Genomic DNA, 26,200 nt, shown 5'->3' on the forward strand with positions numbered 1-26,200 from the left:
ACATGCGAGAAACTCGGACGAGGCTCGCACGTCAATACCCGGCACTGCTGCCGGCACTTGGATCGGGGCGTTCAGCTGCATAGAAATACATGCAGCTGAATGCTGTGATCCGAGTGCCGGCGACAATGCCCGGGTATTGACGTGCGAGACTCGTCTGAGTTTCTCCCATGTGAGTATGAGCCCTAAGTCCACCCACAGAATAGGCTTCATAAGAAGACCAAGATGGCTGTCGCAGGAGCTGGTGGAAGCCAGTGACAGCGCTGCCGCTTGGTATGTTGCAGGCTCAGCTACTGAGCCAGCTCCATACATGGTGACCCAACTTAAGACTTAATATTATGTCTTCTATTGGAAAGTGGTTAAATATTTTGAGCCATAAATGCAAGTTCTGCCTTATCCAAAGGAAAGGAGATACCTTGTAGATAGTTAGAAGTTGTCTCACTGAGAAAGTGGGGTGGCATGTTAAATTGGAACAATGGGTCCTGCACGTTCTAAACACCTCCATTCATTGTCCATGAATGAAATTGTGTACAGTATTCTTAGCAGTGTGAACATCTATTCTGAACCAAATTCCAGATGTCTTGTGGCTTCAAACACTCAGCCGTGGTGACAGCAGATGGCAAACTTTTCACATTTGGAAATGGCGATTATGGTCGTCTGGGTTTAGGAAACACATCCAACAAGAAATTGCCTGAGCGTGTGACAGCACTTGAAGGATTTCACATAGGACAGGTAATGTGACGAGAATAATTAAATTAATCACCCTAAGGCTGTGTGCACACGCTGCGGATTAGGTGCGGATTTTGTAAAATCTGCAGGTGAAACCGCAGGTCAAAATACCTGCGGTTTTACCTGCGGATTGCTCTGCGGTTTTGCCCTGCGGTTTTTCATCTCCTCAATGGAGGAGATGGCAAACCACAGGAGAATCCGCAGAAAGAATTGACATGTCAATTCTTTCTGCGGATTGAAAACCGCAGATAATCCGCGCGGAAAATTCCGCACCGTCTGCACTGCGGTTTTTGATTCCCATAGGGAATCATGGTACTGTACACCGCAGCAGAAACTGCTGCGTGTCCGCAGCGGCCAAAACCGCTGCGGAACCGCAGCAAAATCCGCAGCGTGTGCACACAGCCTTAAAGGATCCCTGTCAGCAATGTTGTTATTGAAATGCTGCATAGATGTTATATGGCTCATGAATACCTTAGTAGATGTCCCTCTGTTGAAATCGCTGCTTTTATTATGATGGAGAAACGAAAGTTATCAAACCACCATTCACCACTTTTAAAGAGATTGTCCACTACTCGGACAATGCTTCATTAAATACTATATTCCCCTAAGAAAAATAAAAAAATAAATGATGTTCATCTGGCACAGTAACGCCTTTACAACCATGACAGTGGCGGATCACCCATGGCTTGTGTGACATTATTCCACATGAGCACTGCAGCCAATCAGCAGCTGCTAATGGGCCCTTCACTCACACCTTGTCTGGACTAAGCTCGGACGTACATAGGAATTGTGGGAGCTGCAGTCCATTATTGGCCACTGATGGGCTGCAGTGCTTATGTTATGTGGATAAAGCCTTTAATAGTCACATGGGCGATAGTGTAGGAGTGATGAGTCACTCTTCATTTTTAGTACCACTTTGTCTTGATTGACGTCTGCTGCCGTATAACATGTAAAAAGTAAATGTCCTATCCTGACGTGTATTTCAGGTGGCCTGTGGGCTGAACCATACGTTAGTAGTTTCTGCTGATGGATTGCTGGTCTGGGCATTTGGTGATGGAGATTATGGGAAACTTGGTTTGGGAAACTCGACTGCAAAATCTTCGCCCCAGGTTGACCTTTTTTTCTCTTAAATTAAACTTGATACTTTGCCGTGTGGGATTTGTAGCCTTTCACACGATACATAGTATTCAGATGTTTATATTGTTCCTGAAATTAAAATCCTTGCAGAATTTGTTCTTTCTCCTACGCCTCATTGGGGGACACAGAGACAGTGGGTGTTATGCTGCTTGCCACTTGGAGGACACTAAGTAAACCAGAAAAAAAAAAAGTTAACTCCTCTCCTGCAGTATACACCCTCTCGCTGGATGAGATTTCTCCAGTTCTTGCTTAGTGTCTATAGGAGGCACTTGGGTCTGGCTTCAGAACCCACCGTTTTTATTTTATTTTTTATTTTTCTGTAAATGTTTATTTTTTAATTATCGGAGTAAAGGGGGCGACGGTTCCTTTCTACGGCCCGCTCTCCCCCGAACCAACAACAGGCAAGCACACGGAGTATACCTCCCCGTACACTTTCCTGCGACGATTGGGGCTGATTCCTCTGGCGATGATCTTTACGGTCCCGATAATCCACGGATACGAGGGCAAGCGCAAGGAGTGCAATGGAGAAGACTGGAACAGCACTTCCGAATGCTCTGAATGAGCCCCATAGCTCTCCATCCCCCTGCCATAGGGAAGATCAATTGAGCATACCCCTTTAAGAACTCCCCCAGCTCTGCTACATAAGCCCAGGAGGATGAGAAGACCTGCATGGATGGCACGGACAGCGACGGCAGGCCTGAGCACTGGAGTAGAGGTATGGGGTCGGGTACTGGTCCCCGGGAGAAGCGCTGACTTAGCATCAGCAGCGGTGCATCGGCGCCCCATCGCGGCCCCCCACCCCCCCGCTTGCGGCGCTCAGGTAGGTAAAAAATTTAGTCCCCGGCTTTTCCACTAGCGCCGCCCCCTTCCATGTTTTTACGGCCTGCTAGGCAGCAATTTGAATAGTGCCGCCCGCGCTAACGTCGCCGCCCCCTCCTCTTGGCGCCTCTCATTACTTACGAGACACGCAATTCTAATCTCGGGGGCTATGTCTTTTACCTCAGCTGCCTTTAACCCCTTCAGGAGCGCTATGCCTGCTCTGGACAGCCGGATACGGGGTGACACCACAGGGCCACCCCTTTCCTCCCGGGGAACACAGCACAGGACCGTGGGTAAGCTGCATCTGCCCTCAGATTAAAGCTTAACCCCTTCCCGGCACATTCCCTCCAGCTGCAGACACTCTGCCGTTAACCCTTTCAGGAGCGCTATGTCTCAATCTCAGGAGGCTAAATGGGCTACTAAGAAGCACACTGCGTTTTTTTTACCGTGTGTACCACTTGCAAGTCTGCCTTACCCAGTGCACAGACTAATCCGTTATGCAAGGACTGCGACCCGGCCTGCGCCCCAACCTGCGCTCAAATGCCCCTCGCCGCTGCTGCTGACGGGCCTCGTGCGTTTAGTACCCCTGAGTGGGCTGCGTCCCTGTCCCTGTCACGGTCAGTGGAGTCTCTGACCCAGGCTATATTCTCCCTCCGAGAGGACTCTTTAACTCCTTCAGTCCCCGAGCTTTTTTCGATTTTTCGTTTTTCGCTCCCCTTCTTTTTAGAGCCATATCTTTTGTATTTTTCCGTCAATATGGCCATGTGAGGTGCTTATTTTTTGCGGGACGAGTTGTACTTTTAAATGACACCATTGGTTTTACCATGTCGTGTACTCGAAAACGGGAAAAAAATTCCAAGTGCGGTGAAATTGCAAAAAAAAGTGCAATCCCACCCTTGTTTTTTGCTTGGCTTTTTTGCTAGGTTCACTAGTTGCTAAATCTAACCTGCCATTATGATTCTCCAGGTCATTACGAGTTCATTGACACCAAACATGTCTATGCTTTCTTTTATCTAACTGGTGAAAAAAAATTTCAGTTTGCTAAAAAAAAAAAAATTGCGCAATTTTCTGAGACCCGTAGCATCTCTATTTTTCGTGATCTGGGGTCGATTGAGGGCTTATTTTTTGCATGCGGGGCTGACGTTTTTAATACCACTTTTGTGCAGGTACATTATTTTGATCGCCCGTTATTGCATTTTAATGCAGTGTCGCGGCGACCCAAAAAACGTAATTCTGGCGGTTTCAATCCTTTTTCCTGCTACGCCGTTAGCGATCGGGTTAATGCTTTTTTTTTTTATTATTGATAGATCTGGTGATTCTGAACACGGCGATACCTAATGTGTATGTGGGATTTTTTTTATTGTTTTATTTTGATTGGGGCAAAAGGGGGTGATTTGAACTTCTAGGTTTTTTTTTATTTTTAAACTTTTTTTTTTTTTTTTTTTTTTTTTTTTATAACTTTTGGCATGCTTCAATAGCCTCCATAGGAGGCTTGAAGCATGCAATACTCGATCGGCTCTGCTTCATATGGGCGATATCACGCCGACCACCTATCACGTGACGGGGTCGGCGATGAGCTCATTTCCGGCCCGGCGGCCGGAAATGCTATGTAAATGCCCGCTGTCAGCTTTGACAGCGGGATTTAACTAGCTAATAGGCGTGGGTGGACGGCGATTCCGCTCGCGCCTATTGCGGGCACATGTCAGCTGTTTTTAACAGCTGACATGTTGCGGCTTTGAGGTGGGCTCACTGCTGGAGCCCACCTTAAAGCGGGGGACCTTACCGATGATGTACTATTCCGTTATCGGTAAGGAAGGGGTTAAGTCAGAAAGCGTCCTTACCTCCCGAGGAGGGCTCTGGCGTCGGCCGGGAACCGTCTACCAGCAGGGGCCATACTCGTTCAAGGGATAGTCAGGTCTACAGAAAGCGGACCCATGACGCGTCCCCTAGTCACGTTCGCGCCAGGGCTGTGGAGTCGGAGTTAGTTTTGGTCGGAGTCGGTAGAAATGTACCGACTCCGACTCCAGCTTTAAAAAAAAATGTATTAATATTTCATAATTGAACTTTCATATGAATTTTATAAATGTTACTCAAATATATATGTTCTATCAAACTATGAACAACAGTGATAAGCAGTTCTGCTGGAGATAGAGACATTTCTTACTTCTTGTGTGTCACTGTTCTCCACTGCCCTTATCTAATCTTATACTTGGTTAACCTCATGCTGCCCCAACCCCCCTACTTACAATGTATGAAACTGAAAGTGAAAATGTGTTGCAAATTCTTAGTCGTAAAGCTCCTCCTCTAGACTAGATCATACTAGGTGTGCGTCTTCCAAGCATCTCACAGCTGCCTGCTACTCAGAAGAGGAAGACTGTAAGAAGTATTATCCTTTCAACAAACTTTGCATCAGTTAACTGTGAGTACATGAGGAATAATAACAGTATTACTGACCACTATATCAGTTGTACGACCTGGCAATAATTTTGTACAATTGTTTTTAGGAAAAACAATTGTCATTTGGATTGTGAATGCAGAATTAAAAACCTGAGAATGTCAAAGAAGCATCACATTAAATCAGCTGTATTTGAACATTTCACCATCACTCAAGATAGAAAACATTATGTCTGTCAGTGTATGACAAATGATCCAGACGAAAACAAATGCTGTGAAGCCAAGATGAGTGCATATTCAGGCAAAGATAAAATTTCTCCTACCAGAGCTTCTACAGCGCTTTCATCCAGAAGTACTGAAAGCAGTGGATGAGAAAGACTGCATCCAAACCAATGAACCAGTGCCCAGCTCTTCCAGCCAAACAAAGGAGCAGAGAACTTTGCAGCCATCAGTTGCAAGATATTTTGTCAGTGACAAAGTTACTGTGACAATGACAGTAGATACATTTAAAAAACAGATCATAGAGCTTGTTGTAAAGGATAGTGTGCCTATTTCATTATTTTCACGACCAGCTTTTATGTGTCTGAATGGGGAAATGGCCCGCAAGCTTGGTGTTTCTCTGGAGAGAGAGAGTATTAGAAAATTAGTAATCGAAGAAGCTTTTAAACAAAAGGAAGAACTTAAAAAACTCTCAAGGGACGCTTTCTGTTTCTTAAAATGGATGCCTGCACACGTCACAGAGTGAACTATTTTGCCATCAATGTCCGATTTGTTTGTGACAAAAATGAAATAGTTACCAAGACATTGGCAGTAAAAGACACCAAAGCTCATCACACCAGTGAGTTTCTCCAGGTCTTGGTGGAAAAGGTTCTGCAAGACTATGAACTTAAAAAAGAGCAAGTTCTTTCTGTCGTAACTGACAATGCTTCAAATATGATAAGTACTATTAAGCTAATGAATGAGAGTAATGATGGTGACCAGCAGCTAGAAGAACATTCTGGGTCCACAGACACAGAAATGTTTGAAATAGAGGAACACAGTATTGTAACTGAGGAGCAAACTGAAGTTGCTTCAGATGAACAGCAACATGATAGTTTAGATGATCTTGTTGGAACTGTGTCAATATGTTCTTTCATTCATCACATGCGCTGTGTTGTGCATACGCTACAGCTGGCTATAAGAGACAGTCTGCAAGAAGGACATGCTGCTGCACTGATTGGCAAGATGAGAAAATTGGCTACTGTTGCCAGAACCCCTAAAGTTGACTCAATTTTGAAGAGACGTGCTGGAAAAGGGGCAATTATTGATCAAGCCACACGATGGGGCAGTACTTACTTAATGATTCAGCGCTTGGTTGAACGGAAAACCTTTCTTGTAGACATGGCTAACCCTCAACTGACGCTAAATGAAAGTCAGTGGAATCAGGTGACTGAGCTGGAAAAATTGCTAGAGCACCCATTTACAGTGACTAAAAAATTACAAGCAGAGGACTTAACTCCAGGTATTTTCTTAAAGGAGTGGAAGAACCTGATGTTTCGCCTGTCCCAAAGAGGAGGGTTAATTGCAAGTGGCATTGCTACATCAAGGAAACGGAGAGAGGAGCTACTATTACAAAATAACATTCTTTTGGCAGCTGTTTATGTAGACCCAATGCATCGGATTCTTCTAGATGATCAACAGCTAAGTAAAGGAAAAGAAGCTCTGTTTGAAATAGCAGTAAGGATGAAAGGGTTGCAGAACAGTCAGGAGGAACAAGAAGAATTTGGTCGTCCTGCCACATCTTCACCCTCATCATCAACTGATGAAGAATTTAATTTCGAAAAATATTTGGATCACAAGGACCGTGCAAAGCGTTCCCGCATAGAAGAAGAGTCATCCCCATCAAGGAACACAGCCAGTACATTTCAGCAGAATTTTTCATGTGCACTAAAAGAAATTGAGAAATTTGACCGTTCATCAAAAATAACAGTGCAACAAGCGATTCCTCTGTATCCTGACATTGTCAGAGATGTTGCCCGAGTGGTTACTGCTTTGCCACCAACACAAGATAGTGTAGAGAGGTTGTTCTCTGCTCTCAAAATAATTAGATCAGATTTGAGGGCATCCGTGAAGGAGGATCTGACAGAGGCAATACTTTTTCTGAGGACAAATTTACAGATTTCTTCTTATTAACTGCATAAAAGTGTTTATTGCATATTTATTTACAGTTTAGAAAAGTTTATAAAAGTTATTTGCTATATTCTAATTGTATTCTAATAAATGTAGTTTTTGCTCTAAGCGGTCTGATTACTTATATGATGGTGAGAAATTGAATAAGCACGATGTTTAATATTTTACAACAGTAAATTTGTTGTTATGAATTGGCCATTTATGAAGGAGCCGGAGTCGGAGCCTGATCAAATCCAGGAGTCGGAGTCGCAACTGTGGCTTACCGACTCCACAGCCCTGGTTCGCGCCTCAGCATCTGCGACTCCTGTCTCTCGCTCTCCATCTCCTGAGGTTCACAGCGAGCACGACTCTGAATTCGAATCTGACACGTCAGCCCCTCAGAATCGCCCAACTGATCAAGGGTTGCTTGATTCTCTTATAGAATCAGTCAATAGGTTTCTGAAGTTGGATGAGGATAATATTCCTGCTCCAGCACATCCTATCTCATTTAAGAAAACCAAGCGTGTGCGCAGGTTATTTACTAGCCATGCGGACTTTAAGGAAATTGTCCAGAAACATGGGGATCGGCCACATAAGCGGTTCACAGAGCAAAAGTCGACTCAGGCTAAATACTCTTTTGATCCAGACCTAATGTAGGATTGGTTACAGTCCCCTCGGGTGGACCCTCCTGTATTGCGTCTTGCTTCTAAAACGCTCCTATCCGTTTCTGAGGGTTCCTCAATCAGAAACCCCTCCGATTGTCAAATTGACTACCTTGCCCGTTCAGTTTTTGAAGCTTCAGGAGCAGCGCTTTTTCCATCTTTCGCGGCAATTTGGGTCACTAAGACAATGGCCGTTTGGGCAGAAGTCTTGATTACTTCCTTCCAGGGCACCAATCTTCCTCCGGAGGCAACCACTGTCGCCAGGCAGATATTTCACGCAGCGGACTTTGTAGTGGACGCTTCTTTTGATGCCGCCAATTGCGCTGCTCAAACTGCCGCTAATGCGATCTCCGTTAGAATAGCCCTATGGCTCCGCGACTGGCGGGCGAATGCCACAACTAAAAGATCGTTGACTTCTCTCCCCTTTCAAACGGGTCGTCTTTTTGGAGAGAAACTGGACCAGCTCACTTCTGATACTACCGGGGGAAAAAGTAAATTCCTTCCTCAACAAAAGGCTGTTCGGCCGTTTCGCAACTAACAGCTGACGCGTTTTTGATCTTTTCGCAACAATTCCGGTTGGTCCTCATCTACCTTCTCTTCTGGATCAGGTCGGTCCCCGCGCGGAGACAGAGGCTCCCGGGTCTCATACAGACCTAACCGCTCTTGGAAACCCAGGCCTAGGGCTTTTTGGATCTAGGGGAGCCAGATCTCATAGATCTACCCAATGACTTGTTGCGGTATCCTGCGGACACCGACAAAGTAGGCGGTCACCTACTTTCCTTCAGCCACACCTGGCTCGCGGTCGTCCACGACAAGTGGGTCAGGGAGCTGGTGTCCTCCGGAAACAAGATAGTATTTTCTTCTCCCCCTCCAACTCGGTTTTTCCCTTCTCCCCCCAAGAAAGAGACAAGAGCCTTCCTTCGGGCTGTTCAGGCTCTGCTAAGGGATGGAGTCATCATTCCGGACCCTCATCACGAAAGGTTCAGAGGATTTTATTCAAACCTGTTTGTGGTTCCAAAGAAGGACGGGACGATGCAACCTATTCTGGATCTCAAACTGTTAAATCAGTTTGTCAGGGTATGGCGATCAGTTGTCGCTTCCATGGAAAAAGGAGAGTTCCTAGCATCCATCGACATCAAGGACGCTTACCTTCACATTCCGATCTGCCTGTCCCACCAGCAGTTCCTGCGTTTTGCAATTCACGAGGAACACTTCCAGTTCGTTGCCTTGCCCTTCGGACTCGACACCGCCCCCAGGGTGTTTACCAAGGTCATGGCGGCTGTCATGGCCATTCTCCACTCTCGGGGAGAGTGTCTGTATCTGGACGACCTGCTCATCAAGGGTCCGTCTCTTCCAGCCTGCGAGGAATCCGTGGATATAACAGTAAATACACTTTCGCGCCTGGGATGGAAGATAAACTTTGAAAAGTCTTTCTCGAAACCGGCTCAGCAGATTTCCTTTTTAGGAATGATCTGACACTGCCCGCGGGTTGGTCATTCTCACTCCATTCGTTTCAGCATGAGAGTTCTCAGAAAGATGGTGGCTGCTATGGAAGCAGTTCCATTTGCACAGTTCCATCTCTGTCCCTTACAACCTGTGTTGCTGTTAGCTTGGGACAAAAACCCATTCTCCCTGGACAGTCGGATCCTTCTGTCCCAGCGAGTCAGGCAAGCCCTCAGGTGGTGGACACTGAGGTCCACTCTGAATCAAGGGAGGTCTTTTCTCCCAGTAAGATGGTTGATAGTAACCACCGACGCAAGTCTTCTCGGCTGGGGTGCGGTCTTTCGTCACCACACGTCACAGGGTCGTTGTTCAACTCGAGAGTCACATCTCCCCATCAACATTTTGGAGGTACGAGCGATCAGATTAGCTCTACGGAGTTTCCGCCATCTCCTCGCAGGTCACCCCATCAGGTTCCAATCCAACAATGCCACGGCTGTAGTGCATATCAACCACCAGGGAGGTACCCGGAGCAGGATGGCCATGCACGAAGTGAGTCACATCCTCCATTGGGCCGAGACCAACCATTCACCCATCTCAGCAATCCACATCCCGGGCGTAGAAAATTGGGCTTCAGATTTTCAGTCGCCAAGGCATTGCCTCGGTAGAGTGGTCTCTTCATCCGGAAGTCTTTCAGCAGATTTGTCATCGTTGGGGTTCATTGCCCGATCGCGCGATCCATGCACCATCAGAGCAGACACCCTAGTTCTGCCATGGCTCCGGCTCCCGTACATCTTTCCCCCTCTTCCCTTGCTTCCGAGGGTCATCAAGAAGATCAGAGCGGAGAGAGTACCAGTGATCCTAGTCGCGCCAGATTGGCCGCGCCGAACATAGTACGCAGAACTAATACAACTAGTCGCCGACGTCCCCTGGCGACTTCCAGATCGCATGGATCTACTCTCACAGGGCCCGATTTACCACCAGAACTCCGGGGCCCTGTCTTTGACGGTGTGGCCGTTGAATCCTGGATTTTAGCACAGGCTGGGTTCTCTCACGACGTGATTTCCACCATGATTAGTGCTAGGAAGCCTGTGTCCATGCGCATCTATCACCGCACCTGGAAAACCTTCTTTTCATGGTGCAAGGATCATGGTCGATCCCCTCTGGTGTTTTCCATTCCGGCCATATTAGAGTTCCTTCAATCCTGATTAAAATCAGGCCTCGCACTTAGCTCGCTCAAGGGCCAAATTTCGGCCTTGTCAGTGCTTTTCCAACGCAAAATTGCCACCAAACTTCAGGTCAAGACGTTCATTCAGGGAGTTTCCCATGTGGCGCCTCCTTATAGAAGGCCATTGGAATCATGGGACCTTAACCTGGTTCTCGGGGCCTTACAGGAGGCTCCTTTCGAACCACTGCAGAACGTGTCACTGACCGTCCTCTCTTGGAAGGTGGTCTTTCTAGTGGCAATTACGTCAATCAGACGAGTTTCGGAATTGGCAGCCCTGTCCTGCCATTCTCCGTTCCTGAATTTTCATCAGGACAAGGTAGTTCTCAGGACGTCCCCGTCCTTCCTGCCCAAGGTCGTCTCCTCTTTCCATCTCAGCGTGGAAATTGTTTTGCCTTCCTTTTGTCCGGCGCCAGTCCATCGCATTGAGAAGGCCCGGCACACCCTGGATGTGGTTAGGGCGCTGAGACGGTACATCTCGCGGATGGCTCCTTAGTCAGATGCCCTGTTCATACTTCCAAAGGGGCATAGGAAGGGTCTAGCCGCTTCAAAAGCAATGCTAGCCAGGTGGATTCGCTTAGCGATTCAGGAATCCTACCGTGTCAGGAATGCGCTTGTCCCAGCGGGGGGGATTAAGGCGCACTTTACCCGGTCAGTGGGCGCCTCTTGGGCCATTCGGCACCAGGCCTCGGCAGAACAGGTCTGCAAGGCTGCGACTTGGTCCAGTCTGCATACTTTTACAAAACATTACCAAATTCATTCTCAGGCCTCTGTGGATGCAGCTCTCGGCAGACACATCCTGCAGTTGGCAGTACCTCAGTGTTGAGCAGATGTATGCTCCCCACCCAGGGACTGCTTTAGGACGTCCCACTGTCTGTGTCCCCCAATGAGGCGTAGGAGAAATAGGGATTTTTGTGTACTCAACGTAAAATCCTTTTCTACGAGCCATTCATTGGGGGACACAGCACCCACCCTGTTTAGCCTACTGGCTCATTGTAGCATTCTTAGGTTTTGACATAGTTATGGTTATTGTTGACTGTTTAAGCTCCTACTGCTTTTTTCACCGAACTGGAGAAATCTCATCCAACGAGAGGGTGTATACTGCAGGGGAGGCGTTAACTTTTTTTTTTCTGGTTTACTTAGTGTCCTCCAAGTGGCAAGCAGCATAACACCTACTGTCTCTGTGTCCCCCAATGAATGGCTCGGAGAAAAGGATTTTACGGTGACTACACAAAAATCCCTATTTTTTTGTAATTTGAGATTTCGCCTAATTCTTTGTTTCTGTTTAGAAAGTGGACATTCTCTGCGGTATTGGCATCAAAAAGGTGGCGTGTGGAACACAGTTCTCTGTCACGCTGACTAAAGATGGACATGTCTACACTTTTGGTCAGGGTGAGTGGATGATTATTAATCCCCCATTCTGTTTGTGATAAGGAATAAACTGCCGACACTTCTGTGATTATCACAGCTGTGATTGCAAATCTACCTGTTAGCTGAATACCAGAGAACAGTAGGATTATGGGTGCACACCAAAAAGATAAATCCAATATAGTCCAACAAAAAAAGGTGGCACTCACCATCTAGTTAAAGGACCCGTTGAAACGCAGTCAGTGCAAAACAGCCGTCGTCCACAGCTTTCCACTCCTCTCCCGCTCTACCCGTTTTATGGCTTAAAGGACTGTTTTAACTGGATGGGTTAGTGCCACCTTTTTCTTTTTGTTGGATTATTATCCCCCATTATTTAAACTTTTTATCATTCCATCTTAATATTGACTCATCTTGCATGATTACCTAACTTTGCCTTACATGTGATTGAGCTCCATATTGTGATTGTTCGCCAGACCGGCTGATTGGTTTGCCTGAAGGTCGAGCTCGGAATCACAATCGTCCCCAGCTGGTTCCAGGTCTCTTGGGCATCTTTATTGAAGACATAGCAGTGGGGGCAGAGCACACATTGGCGCTCTCATCTGCTGGTGAAGTGTATGCTTGGGGTAGTAACTCAGAGGGTCAGGTCAGTGATGGCATCTCTTCAACTTTATCCATTGGCTTCCTTTTCTTTTTTTGTGTTCAGTTTTTCAGTCTTGTTTTAGCAAGTTAATGACAAATAGCATTATGCTACAGAATAAATAATTCTGCCCATTTATCATTTGCCTAACTGTTCATCAACATCTTCTTTCAAACTTGAACATCTTACTGATTGCTTTTGTGTTCATTTATTTTGTGGAAATTTGGTAATTTTAGTTCATTAAAGGGGTTTGCCCACCTTTTGTGGACATTTTTTTTTGTTTTACTTAAATGCATGTAATTGGGACATAAAAGCAAACTCACAGACCGCACAGTAGGGTGTTTCATTTTGTATGGTAAAAATTAAAATGTCAAATTTTTGCAGACTTTGCTTACGCCACGAGTCTCACTAATGTAAAAAGTATATATGCCAAATTTCAAGACAATCGAACAATATTTAGTGGTTGCACACTTTTATCAGTTTAATAAAAGTACGCAAAAAAACAGATTTTCAATGTTAAGTATTTTTTATTAGAAATTTAAACAATTAAAAACTTAGAATAATAGTGACAATAAACAGTATCATTGATGGGCAGTATCATATGTATTAAATGATTTACACTAATGTGCTGTAAAAGATGCAACTCCTTCTTTTGTTCGCTTGGTGACGGCTTTTCTATGATACTCTACAACTCTTAACAAGAACTGTTTCTGCTGTTCATCTCTGATTGAATTATTAAACTTCTTTATCAGAGCAACGCCCTTTTCCGCGGTGTCATTCACCACCGTAAGAGCATTGATGGAGCTTCTTGGTGTATCACTGCAATATTCTTCTACGTCGTGGATCCCAAACAATTCAAAGAATGTCTTTATTTTACTTGTAACAAAATCGCTGAGGTCTTTTCCTTCAAAAACTAGGTTTTTACCTTCCAACCGTTTCAGTTCCTTTTTCTTTGCAGGTTTCATTCTTAAATTTGCAAACATCTTATCCTTCTCAGCCTGACCGATACGTTCATCCAAAAATGCCAAAGCTATGTTAGTTTCTGACAGATGCCAAATGTGTCTCTTAGCCACCGTGAGGGCACTTTCTCTGACATCTTTATCTGGATAATATTGCAAAAGCTGTAGCATCTCCAAATCATTCTTTGGAGCCCATCGACTTACAACTGCCTCGTGCCAAAAGCAGACATATATTAGACAGACAAAACGTGCTACTTTTCTTATTCCTTTCAATTCGGTATTAGAAATATGCAATTGTTTAGTGAATAGCACAATTTTGAGTACACATATGGCCTTTGCCATCCACCTGGCGGTATTTCCTGATGAAGGGGGCATGAGACCCCTGAAACGCGTAGAATAAAACCACTGGAATCATACAGCATTCTCCTGGAATTTGTTTTAGCGGCAGCGCGGAATATAACTACGGATTCCCTTTGGATTTATCATTTCTTCTGGTCATTGAAGACCTGTGGATCTGCAGCAGCCGCTACCTACACGCTTTTATCTCATCCTAACCAGGTGAGCATATTTCAAGATATACTGTCCTCTGTAACGTGGATAAGACCCTATTGCGCTTTTTGTCTCCCTCCCCCCTTTTTTGTGCAATAATCGTTCATTTCCTTGTGATGGTAAATAAAAACTAAAAGCACTTGTTCCTTTGAAGGGAGTCGAGCTCCCAAAAATTCACCACCAGGCACCTTTTCAAGTAACCAAATTCCCATTCTAGTACTCATTTTCAGTTTAACTACCTGCAAAACATAATAGAAACACAATTTACACATTAGTGTGATGTCGATGATACATTTTCATGAATTTCAGTACTTTCAGATAAAAGTGATCAAAGTGTGCAACCCCTAAATATTAATCGATTTCGCTAAAATTTTTTACATGGATCTTTTAGATGACTTAGACCAAGGATTCAAGCAAAGTCATATGAAAATCATAACTTCGGAAAAATGAAACACCCTACCACACAGCTCTCTTCATACAATGGCTGCTGGTGTAGCAGCATGTGACAAGACCTGTCCAACAGTCTCCTCTAATAGAAAAGCAGTTTTCACTATGAGGTTTTCTATTGGACAGGTCTGGTCACATGCTCCTCCATCAGCAGCCATTGTATGGAGCCGAGAGCTGTGCAGTCTGAGGAAAGCTGTACTGACAAGAGCAGGAGGAGAACCTGTCATACCTCTACTGTATATTAAGTGCCAAAAAATCATGCCCTTAATGCATCTGATACAATAAAGATAATATGGCCTACCCTGTTAACTCATTCTCGAGCCAGTAATAGTAATAATATACTGCAGTGACTATAGGAGGCAAACGGTGCACCAAATTTAACCCCTTACTGCCAGCTGACAGAATAGTACGTCAGCTAGCAGTATCCCCTGCTTTGAGGTGGACTCCGGCGGTGAGCCCACCTCAAAGCCGCAACATGTCAGCTGTTTTAAACGATCGCGATCCACCCGCACCTATTAACTAGTTAAATCCCGCTGTCAAACGCTGACAGCTGGCATTTAACTAGAGCTTCCGGCGCGCGGCTGGAAATACGCGCATCGCCGACCCCCGTCACGTGATCGGGGGTCAGCGATGCGTCGCCGTAACAACCTGAGGTCTCCTCGAGACCTCTATGGTGGTTGATGGCAGATTGCTATGAGCGCCACCCAGTGGACGGCTATCATAGCAATGCTGTAATTCAACTACATAGAGGTGATCTATGCATCACCTCTATACAGCAAAGGCAATCGCGCTATGGCAGCATCTAGCCTCCTATGGAAACTATTGAAGCATGCCAAAAGTAAAAAAAAAAGTTTAAAAATTTAAAAAAAAAAAAAAAAAAAAAAAAATCATAAGATTAAATCACCTCCCTTTCGCCCCAATCAAAATAAAGCAATAAAAAAAAAAATCAAACCAACACATATTTGGTATCGCCGCGTTCAGAATCGCCCGATCTATCAATTAAAAAAGGATTAACCTGATCGCTAAACTGCGTAGCGAGAAAGAAATCAAAACGCCAGAATAAGTTTTTTTGGTCGCCACGACATTGCATTAAAATGCATTAACAGGCGATCAAAAGAATGTATCTACACTAAAGTGGTATCATTGAAAACGTCAGCTCGGCACGTAAAAAATAAACCCTCACCCGACCCGAGATCACAAAAAAGAGAGACACTACGGGTTTCGGAACATAGCGCTTTTTTTTTTTTTTTTTAGCAAATTTTGAAAAAAAAATTTCACCACTTAGATAAGAGATTCTAGACATGTTTGGTGTCTATGAACTCTTAATGACCTGGAAAATCATAATGGCAGGTCAGTTTTAGCATTTAGTGAACCTGGCAAAAAAAAAAGCCAAACAAAAAACAAGTGTGGGATTGCACTTGTTTTGCAATTTCACTGCACTTGGAATTTTTTTTCCCATTTTCGAGTACACGTCATGGTAAAAACCAATGGTGTCATTCAAAAGTACAACTCGTCCCGCAAAAAATAAGCCGTCACATGGCCATATTGACGGAAAAATAAAAAAGTTATGGCTCTGTGATTTAAGGGGAGCGGAAAACAAAAAAGGCCGGGGATTAATGAATCCCAATCGTAAAAATTATTTTTACCCCCAATTGCATCCATTCATTTAAGTAAGAAAAAATGTCCACAAAGGGGGGAAATCCATTTAAAGGGAAGATGATTTATAGAAAAAATACTGAGGTTGTGATCAACGTTGGTCTATTTCATATAGCTACAGCAAATTATTTTATAAGTGCTCAGTTCCCAGCGTCATTAGTGGGTGTTGAGTATAAATGTTTTTTCTTTGAGCCTCATGAAAGATTCATGGATTACAGCTTATCTGACAATTTTACTATTATTACCTGTTAGCTTGGCCTTGGTCACACCAATCATGTCCGTGAGCCCACTTTGGTCACAGCATTACAAGGCAAGAACGTTCGCCAAATCTCAGCAGGACGATGTCACAGTGCGGCATGGACAGCTACTCCTGTACCACCACGTGCCCCAGGTTGTTATGGCAAAAATCTTATTTTGTTTGCATTTATTTCTGCATCTAATTTATTGATTTTTTTTTTTCATCTGACTGTACAGGAAAACTGTCAAGATCTTCTGCTTTATTGGTTTTAGCCTGAGCTTTTATCTCTTTTTAACTACTGCATCTCTAGGTGTGTCAGTGCCACTGCAGTTGGGCCTCCCTGATGTTGTCCCACCCCAATACAGTTCTCTAAAGGACATCTGTACCCACACAGTCAGAGCAAGACTGCGCCTACTTTATCATTTTTCTGATCTTATGTATTCATCTTGGAGATTACTGAATCTTAGCCCCAACAACCAGGTACACAGATTATACAGTACTATATTTCTAATGATGAGCAAAAACCACCAGTCGTATGAAGTGTTCTTTGTCAGTCTCTGACTATAGTCATTGCTGATATAAAGTCAATGATTAAACCAGTGCATCACACTCTACATATACTCTATGAAGTTTTGTGCAGAAGCTGCACCAGTGCAATGTACAGCGGATGCTGTTGTGGATTCTCTCTCTGGCTTCCCTCTGGTGATTACTGAAGGTAGTGGAGCTGGTCAGATTGACAGAGGGGTTGCGAGTTCTCTGAGCTCCCTCTGGTGGTTACTGGAGGTAGTGGAGCTGATCTGATTGACACCTGATAATGAGCAAGACGATTGGAGATCTAGGGTTTCGGACTGGGATTTAAGACAGCCGACTCCCTCTATTCTATCCCTGCTGGTGATTTTCTTCCTGTGCCTCCTGAGGTCTGATGTCTCCTGCTCTGTCCCTGCATGTTCAGCTAAGTGGTTCATTTGCTACTCTGTTTGCATTTGATCTGGTTTTGTCTATCTCGGCTTTGTGCGGGTCAGCCAGTTCCGGCTGGGGCTGTGCTGAATCACCGCCCATATGTTACTGCTTGTGCCAGTTTGTTTTGTCCCCTGTTATGTTGGTCTCTTTTTGCTTTGCTTTCAGAATATACCAGAGTGCTGATATAGTGGGGGCGAAGTCGTGCGACTTCAGTGTTTTTGTGCATCAGAACATATTTCTTTAAATGCATGTCAGTCCTTAAGATGTTAAAGGGGTTATCTGGTCTAAAAAGCAATGTCTTAGACTTGTATTCCATTTGTCAGTTGGTGGTCATGTGGCCACATGTATTTATGCAGTTTGCTTAGTTGCGGTCACATGTCAACTGTTGTCACCAAACTTCTCTTAATAGAAGTGCAGAAGTCCAGTCGACCTATGACTGTATGTGTGCAAATTGAGGAATCATGACAGTGTGCCATTGCACACTGTCACAATTCAACAGTCTCACAAAGTGACTGCAGACTTTGCTTCTTGGACTGGACTCCCCCTTTAAAATATACTTAAACATATATCAAGAAAGTTTACCACATGATACTTATTACTTTTTTCCTGCTTATATTTAACTTTTCCCTGCTATACTAATGTGTTTTTTTTATCTTTACAGAGTAGTACATCACACTACAATGCTGGAACATGGGGTATAGTACAGGGCCAGCTGAGACCCCTACTGGCACCCAGGGTTTATACACTTCCCATGGTCCGATCTATTGGCAAAACGATGGTTCAGGGAAAGAACTATGGACCTCAAATTACTGTAAAGAGGATCTCAACCAGGTTTGTGTTCTGTTACTACTTGCCTTTTCTTACGATCACTTTGATCTTTATGCTACATTGTTTTAATTTTTCTTTGTTCCTCTCAGGGGTAGAAAGTGTAAACCCATATTTGTGCAGATTGCTCGCCAGGTAGTGAAGTTGAATGCATCTGACTTGCGTCTGCCATCTCGGGCCTGGAAGGTGAAATTGGTGGGTGAGGGTGCAGATGATGCAGGGGGAGTGTTTGATGATACGATCACTGAGATGTGCCAGGTGAGTCTCTGAGATCTCAGCACCTTTATTCACATCTATAAATTGCATATGATACTGAACCTTTACACTTTAGAAAAATCATGTGATATATCTATATTTTTTTATTGTGCTTTTGCTAGGAGCTGGAAACTGGAGTGGTTGATCTTCTTATTCCTTCCCCTAATGCAACAGCTGAAGTTGGTTATAATAGAGACAGGTAATGCATTTACCTTTTATTTCTTTACCGATACTACTTGCAATCTGAAACACTTATATTTTATTTTACTTTCTAGCTTTTACTCATAAACACTTTACTTTGGACAGACCTCTACGTCATTTAGCATTATATCGGCTTTACTCTTCTCACTTCATGGTTTACTTATAGCATTCTAGTTTGTAAACTGATCTAGTTTTCATTGGAAGACTAGTTATTGCGTAGGCCTGTTTCACACATCAGTTTTTTTCGTCAGTTAAAATCCGCTAAAATGGCGGACAACGAATCCGTTCCTGTACTGACCACAACGTTTGGCACCGTTGTTTTAACGGATCCGTCAGAGAGAGAGAGAATTTTTTTCAGACGCCAGAACTGAGTTTAGGGTTAAATTTCCGACACAGGCGTTTCTCCCGGGCATGCGCAATAGAAAATGCGGATCCAGCCGGAGGAAAAAACGTTTCATTGTCCGTCCTGTCCGCTCAGCGGGCGGCAAAATCTTGGCGGATCCGTAAAAAAAACATATCGAACGGATGACCATCCGTCAAGATCCGCCGTTAATACAAGTCAATGGGGAAAAAACGGATCCGCCAAGAAAAATGGCGGATCTGTTTTTTTTGCAAAACGGCGGATTTTGACTGATGGGGAAAAACGGGTGTGTGAAACAGGCCTTACTTATGCAATTACCTTAATTATTTTTAACATAGTATTTTTTATCGTATTTATGTTGTACTGAGTTTAATAGAGCTCTTTCACCCTTCTAAAGGTTCTTGTTTAACCCATCTGCTGGACTGGATGAGCATCTTATGCAGTTCAAGTTCCTTGGTATCCTTATGGGCGTAGCTATCCGTACAAAGAAGCCACTTGATCTGCATCTGGCCCCCCTGGTATGGAAACAGCTGTGCTGTATCCCACTAACTCTAGAGGACCTTGAGGAGGTTGATCTGCTATATGTGCAGACTCTAAATAGCATTCTTCACATTGAAGACAGTGGCATCACCGAGGAGACCTTCCATGAGGTACTCTAGTCCTTCTAATGAGAATTTGATAATGTAGCTACCCAGCACTGTCATAGACAGGGGATTATATACGCAATCACTTAACTACTGTCAAAATTCTGTTTGTCAAGGCCACTTTGTTATGATATATCAGATTGACAGTATTGGAAATATTGCTTACATAGGTGTAAGAAATAGGCGTACCTGTGCAGTATGAACTCATAAAGGGAATTTGTCAGCAGGGTTTTGCTATGTAATCTGAAGACAACAGGAGAGAGAGGTTGAAACACAGAATTCAGGGATGTGTCACTTTTCAAAATGTGTGCGGTTGTTTACTATATGTCGGATTTATCACTATGATAACATTGTCGGACTACATTAGAGAACCTGGCGTGGGTGGGGATTGCTTTCTCAGCTCTGCTTCATGTGACGTCTAAAAGCTCTGATTTGTGTTGGAATGGCTGCACCCAGTAATCTAAGCGATATCGTTGGATTCCGCTTCTCTTTGCCTACGTTACTCTGCTCTCAGATGAGATTGCAAAAGCCTACTGAAGATTCCCTTTTATGCTATTCACTTCTAATCGAGAACAGGAACAACTGTCATTTTTGCACTAACTGCAATACTATTTATCAATTGCCCATCAGTTCTGAGAGACACAAGAAGTCACAGTAAATTAAATTTTTTTCACGTTTCTCCAAGATCCGTCATTGGCAAATCACAGGATTTTCTTCATTAATTCAGGGACCCTGGTTTTACTTTAATTTTATCAGTGTGAGCTTAAATGTCTGTTGTAGAGTCTCTAGTCCAGTAGTCTTCAACATTTTTTAATGTAATAGCCACAATCTGCTCTAACAGTGCCACATGTACTGCTTTCAGAGTAGCGACACCCAGTACCCCCCATTACCAGTATGATAGTCAAAGCTTCCCCCAGAAATTAAACCGAGACTTTGTGCCAGGGGTTCCCACCTTAGCCCCATTCAGTATTCTTACATTAAGCACTCCCACAACACAAGCGCATCCAGCTTCAAGCACCCCAACTATATATGGCAGCATTATCTTATGGTCATACCATATTTAACTTCTCCACCTCCATGGCCAGTAGGTGTACATCCAGATCTGCTCATCTGTGCAGGGTTACACAGAGAAGTCATCATCTGGAGATCTGCACTTCACAGCGGTTTGCTAGACCTGGTGCTAATGCACCCAGCTGGCAGACAGCCTTGAGCCACATATCATTGGCTTGTGGGCCACAGATAGGGGACCGCTGCCGTAGTCCGTAGAATAAAAGGGAAAAATCCATTTGCTCTTTTTCTCAAAAATAGTGATATTTGTGTACTCAACGTAAAATCCTTTTCTCCGAGCCTATCATTGGGGGACAGAGACCAATGGTGGTATGCTGCTGCCACCAGGAGGCTGACACTAAGTATTACAAAGGAAGTTAGCTCCTCCTCTGCAGTATACACCCTCATGCTGGCTCCCAGAGAACCAGTTTAGTGCAAAAGCAGTAGGAGATCATTAGCAACATATAAGAGTATAACATGTCAAATTACAGAGCATTACAGAGCAATCACAAAGCCATTAATCAGGGTGGGTGCAGTGTCCGCCAATGATAGGCTCGGAGAAAAGGATTTTACGATGAGCACACAAAAATCCCAATTTCTCCTTCGCCTCATTGAGTTACACAGACCATGGAACATCCCAAAGCAGTCCCTGGGTGGGGACCCACATAGCAGATCGAACCCCATGCACCAACTGACCAAAGTTGTGCTACAGCCACTTGCAGAATACACCTGTGAAGGGCTGCATTTGAAAAAGTCTGAGCGCGTAGGCTGTACCAAGTCGTAGTCCTACAGACCTGTTCTGCTGACGCCCAATGCCGAATGGCTTAAGTAGCGGCTACCACCTGAGTAAGGTGTTCCCTAATCCTTGTTGGGATAGGCGTGCCTCTGAGCGGTAGGACTTTTGAATAGCCGGGCGAATGCCTTGGCTCTTGTGGCCCTGAAGCGGCTAAACCATGCCTGAGACCCTCCAGAAGAATGAATAGAGCTTCCGACCTACTGAAGGGCGCCTTCTTCGAGACACTCTTCCTGAGAGCCTTTGCTAAATCCAGGAAATGAAGAACTCATCCTTCCTGTTGTACTGGTGTTGGACAAATGGAGAGAAGGACAAAGACCTCATTAAGATGGACAGACTAGACCACCTTGAACAAAAAAGAACGGAGATGGTTCAATGACTGTTTTGTCTTGGTGGAAAACAAGGAATGGAAGTCGACAGGATAGAGTGACCAGTTCTGAGACTTGCCTGATAGACGACCCTGCAATGTCACTGCGACAAGAAAGGCTAGCAACGAGAGGTCTTGCAATGGTTCGAAAAAGCGCCTGCTGAACAACGCCCAGGATCAAAATAAGGCCCCCAGGCCTCTGACGGCATCCTATAGGTGGGTACCACATGGGAGACCCCCTGAAGGAAAAGTCGTCACTTGCAGATTAGACGCAATCCTGCGCTGGAATGAAACGGATAAGGCTGAGCTCTGGCCTTTGAGAGAGCTGATCGCCAAGCTTGATTTCAGGGCAGTCTATAAAAAAAAAAAAAATGCCAAAATGGAGGAAGCAGAGAAGACAGAGAACGTCCGTAGTCCCTGTACCATGCAAAAATGGATAACAGGTGATAGATACAGATACTGGCTGATGCAGGCTGCCAAGCACTAATCATGGTGGGAAACCCCTGATGAGAGAGCCCAGCTTGAGATGGCACCCAGGCTTTAATGGTCAAGCCGTTAAACTCAGGGCCCCTGAGATCTCATGACAAATCGGACGCTGGCAGGGCAAAACTGGATGATCCGGCAGTCGCAACAGACATCAGCGACGAACTGCACCAACTCTGCATACCATGCCCAGCGTGGCAAAGCCAGGGCGATTAGAATAACTGGAGTCCCTTCTGCTTTGATCTTCCTGATGACCGTTGTGAGTAAAGAAGGCGAGGGAAAACACGTACGGAAGATGAAACTGATGCCACGGAGAGACCCGTGCATCCACCTCGATGGTCTTGGGATCCTGAGACCGAGCTCTGAAGTGAAATATCTTGGCGTACAATCTTGAAGCCATCAGAACCAGGCCTGAGTCCTTAAATGCAGATCTGATGAAAGACTTCCAGATGAAGCTACCGTTGTCCCAAGGCAAGACTTTGACGGGTAAGAAAAACCTGTGCCGAATTTCTCACGCCTGGGGATATGCCCAATGGAGAATCTGGGCTACCTTACCTTTTTTTTTGGAAGACGAGAAAGGAACCAAAATGTTGAGGGACAAAATGAAAACTCAATTTTGTTGTTGACGCTGAAAGGGATGCCTAGTCCTTTGTTGGGGAAGAAATTTGTTCTTCCCTCCCGTAGCGTCAAAATAAGCTGATCCGGCTTCTCCTCAAATAAATGCCCGCTGTGACAAGGAAGAGATGTGAGAAACTTTGTGGACGTGGAGTCCACTTTCCATTCACTGAGCTACAGTGACCTTAAGATCGTGATGCCATTTGCTGCTGACCGAGAAGCGCAGTTAGCCATATCCAGAGGGGCGTGCACAAAATAATTCCCGGCCAGCGCGATCTGATTGGCTAGGTCTGCTGTCGCATGGGAATAATGCTGTCCTGAAAGGATTTGGTCCGAGTATCCACCCATGAGACCATTTATGACGATCTGTGGGATTTTTAATCTAGGATCCATCTGGCATGGAAAAGAGGGTTTTGGATGCCAGACGAGATACGGGAGGATTCACTGGAGAGGAGCCATCCCAGTCCTTCCTTAAATTCGGAGAGAAAGGATATCTTGTCCCATGGGGCTATTGCCCTGTGAAGCATTTGTCTGACCGTTCCTTATGTTGGTGAACTATGTACCCAACGTCTAGGTGATTCCCAGACACCCTATGAGGACGTTTGGATGAAGGACACCGAGCTGAGACAGAAACTTCTTTTAACCTTCAAAGTTCAGTTGGCGGCCTCAATGAAAGAATCCGGTGACACCTGATACCCTGGCGAGTCCAGGTCTAGAGACATGACGGACTCGTAGTGAGGGTTTTGATCGCTACGAACCCCTGGTGAGTGGGAGCGAGAAACGGAACTCACAGATGCCGAGGTGCGAGAGGGCTTGGGAGACGTACTACTGATCCATTTCCTAGGCGTCTGAGTATTTTGTGACTGAGAATGACCCCTGCTGGCCGACTGTTCCCTCGTAGAAGAGGAACCTTCTAACACAGGCAGACCGACCCGTGGAGGGGTCTTGAAGGGATTCAATCACTTTGGCCAGTGAAGCCATGGATTGCGCAGTGCCGAAGCCCTCTTAGCGGGACTAGGTTCACTGGGGTCAGTAGCAGCGGGGGGCTCCTGAGCGCATTTTAGATCATAGGCTTTGTAGAGTGGTGAACTCTGTCCTCGGGACAACGCCGTGTGGCAAGTGGCACATGAGGTTAAAAACACTGCATGTGTTTTGTTAGCTTTTCTGGATGTCTGGGATCTGAACCTGGGACCTCTCGCACCCAAAGCATGAATCATACCCCTAGACCAGTGGTGGGGAACCTTAGGCCCCAACAGAGAATGACATGGTGTACCCCAATGTCTCCCTGCTAATATGGCTTAATAGATGAGATTGCCAAGAAATTAGTGCAGCTGAAGGGCCAATATATGTACTGCAGCTCAGTTCTTACCCAGGTCCTGCGTCCCCGATAGTCCTCCCCGGTGTTCTGCGCTCCTTTGTTGGAGATTGTTGGAGAAGAGATGGTTGCTGGTTATAGAGTGGGGAAGCTGCACAGATAGTTGGTTAGTGTGTCCCTGCAGTGGATCGCATGCAAGGCTGCTGCCAGGGAGCAAGATGGCCACCGAGAGTATCTGAAGGCACCTCTCGTTCTGAACGAGAAGCGCCTGTAAAGTGGGCGGAGCTGCCGTTGCACCATAAAGCCTTTGGGTGGATCTTGAAGATTGCAGCCTAGCTTGGGCCGACGCCGGGGAGTAAATTTTTGGCGCCAGCCGGAACGCACCCGGCGGGAGAGCATAGTGACACTCCCAAATCAAGTATTGGAGTGCGGCCTAGCCTGGGCCAACATCGGGGAGTAAATGTTTGGCGCCGGCCGGAACACACCCAGCGACCTAGCATGGGCTGACGCCGGAGTGGAAATTTCTGGCGCCGGCCTGAGTGCACCTGGCGGACCGCGGACGCAGCTTGTGACACCCAGGGATGAGATCCGGATTGCGGCCTTGGATTGACGACGGGGAACAAATTTTGTGCTGGTAACCACGGACAGATGCAGGACCTGGGCCCCCCTTTGCTACCCTTGACCCAGCCACTTACTGCTGCAGCTTCTTCACCGACCCTGCCCGGATTTGGATTCTTTATGCAGGTCAGGAGCTGTAATTAGAATGGTGCAGGAACACCCTCAATCCACCATCCCTTTAATCGTGAGGTGGAGAGGGACCCTCCACCTCCTTGTACCATCCGCTTTAACAGTGGTGGTTCAGTGGGAGCTACTCGGATGCCAAAAAGGGGGCCTCCATACATCCAAGGGGTTAAATCCTCTAGGATTGGTCAGGGCTGAATGTCCGGCATTAGGCCTTGCTGCGGAAGAGGATACGTGGAGGCGACACTCCACGTGCTCGTCCGATAAGGGTGTTGGGAGATCGGTGCCCTTTAAGGGACCTGTCATCCCAAAAAAATCAGCCCAGGCATGGCATTCCACGTCGCATGAGCGGATATGGGGAGGCGACACTCCCCATGCTCACCTGTTAATAGTTCGGGGAGATCGGAGCCTTGAAAGGATCCGTCGCCCCTTCATCCGAGGAAAAAGTAAAATAAAAAATGTAATAAGAAAATAAGAGTTTTTGGTCTGAAGACCAGACCCGTGTGCCGCCTACAGACACTAAGCTAGAACTGGTTCTCTGGGAGCCAGCATGAGGGCGTATACTGCAGAGGAGGAGCTAACTTCCTTTGTAATACTTAGTGTCAGCCTTCTGGTGGCAGCAGCATAACACCTATGGTTTGTGTCCCCTAATGAGATGAAGGAGGAAATCGCCAAATGTTCAGAACAAACATCAATGTATCCCAATAAGTTACAAATTAAACCCACTTTCCCTCACTTCTCAGCAGCTACAATAAAGAGAAGACTAACCGGAATTACTTCTTGGTCTCCTCCTTTCTTCATCTCTTGATTTTTAATAATATACAAGGCTACACCTTTCCACATTTAGCTCTACATCCAGCATGAAGATAGCAGCACAGATCTTGTCATGTGTTTACAAGCTGCAGATTCACCCCCTCCACATAGTGGTATTTCCCAGCTCAGAAGCAGGAAGTGAGACAGTGGAGAGGCCAGCGCCTGGCTCCTTCAATTAAAGGGCTAGCACTTTAATTACCTGACTAAAGAGGAGATGTTTTACTTTTCCTACATTATATTTGAGAAATGTTTTTTAGATTTTGGTCGTCTTTTGCTTCATGCAGTTTCCCTGGAGATAATGGGTCCCCTTTAAGTATATTAGAGCCATTTGCCATGCTAGAATTCATTGAATGTGTGACTCATTGTTCATTATTT

General features: G+C 45.3%; 1 protein-coding gene across 5 annotated transcripts in view; it reads left to right on the forward strand.

Annotated features, from left to right (window-relative positions):
• The window catches only part of HERC1 (HECT and RLD domain containing E3 ubiquitin protein ligase family member 1), a 341,682-nt gene that overhangs the window by 314,065 nt on the left and 1,417 nt on the right, over positions 1-26,200 (forward strand). For all 5 annotated transcript variants that reach the window (XM_073579381.1, XM_073579383.1, XM_073579385.1 and 2 more), the window contains exons 67-76: positions 574-729; positions 1,713-1,835; positions 11,841-11,943; positions 12,393-12,562; positions 16,420-16,558; positions 16,716-16,885; positions 18,027-18,196; positions 18,283-18,448; positions 18,568-18,644; positions 19,405-19,657. In XM_073579381.1, coding sequence (XP_073435482.1) covers positions 574-729; positions 1,713-1,835; positions 11,841-11,943; positions 12,393-12,562; positions 16,420-16,558; positions 16,716-16,885; positions 18,027-18,196; positions 18,283-18,448; positions 18,568-18,644; positions 19,405-19,657 — 1,527 coding nt within the window. The remainder of the gene's footprint in view (positions 1-573; positions 730-1,712; positions 1,836-11,840; positions 11,944-12,392; positions 12,563-16,419; positions 16,559-16,715; positions 16,886-18,026; positions 18,197-18,282; positions 18,449-18,567; positions 18,645-19,404; positions 19,658-26,200) is intronic.

Source organism: Dendrobates tinctorius, unplaced genomic scaffold, assembly GCF_039654945.1.
Source record: "Dendrobates tinctorius isolate UK_male_01 unplaced genomic scaffold, ASM3965494v1 ptg000062l, whole genome shotgun sequence".
Classification (NCBI taxonomy): domain Eukaryota; kingdom Metazoa; phylum Chordata; class Amphibia; order Anura; family Dendrobatidae; genus Dendrobates; species Dendrobates tinctorius.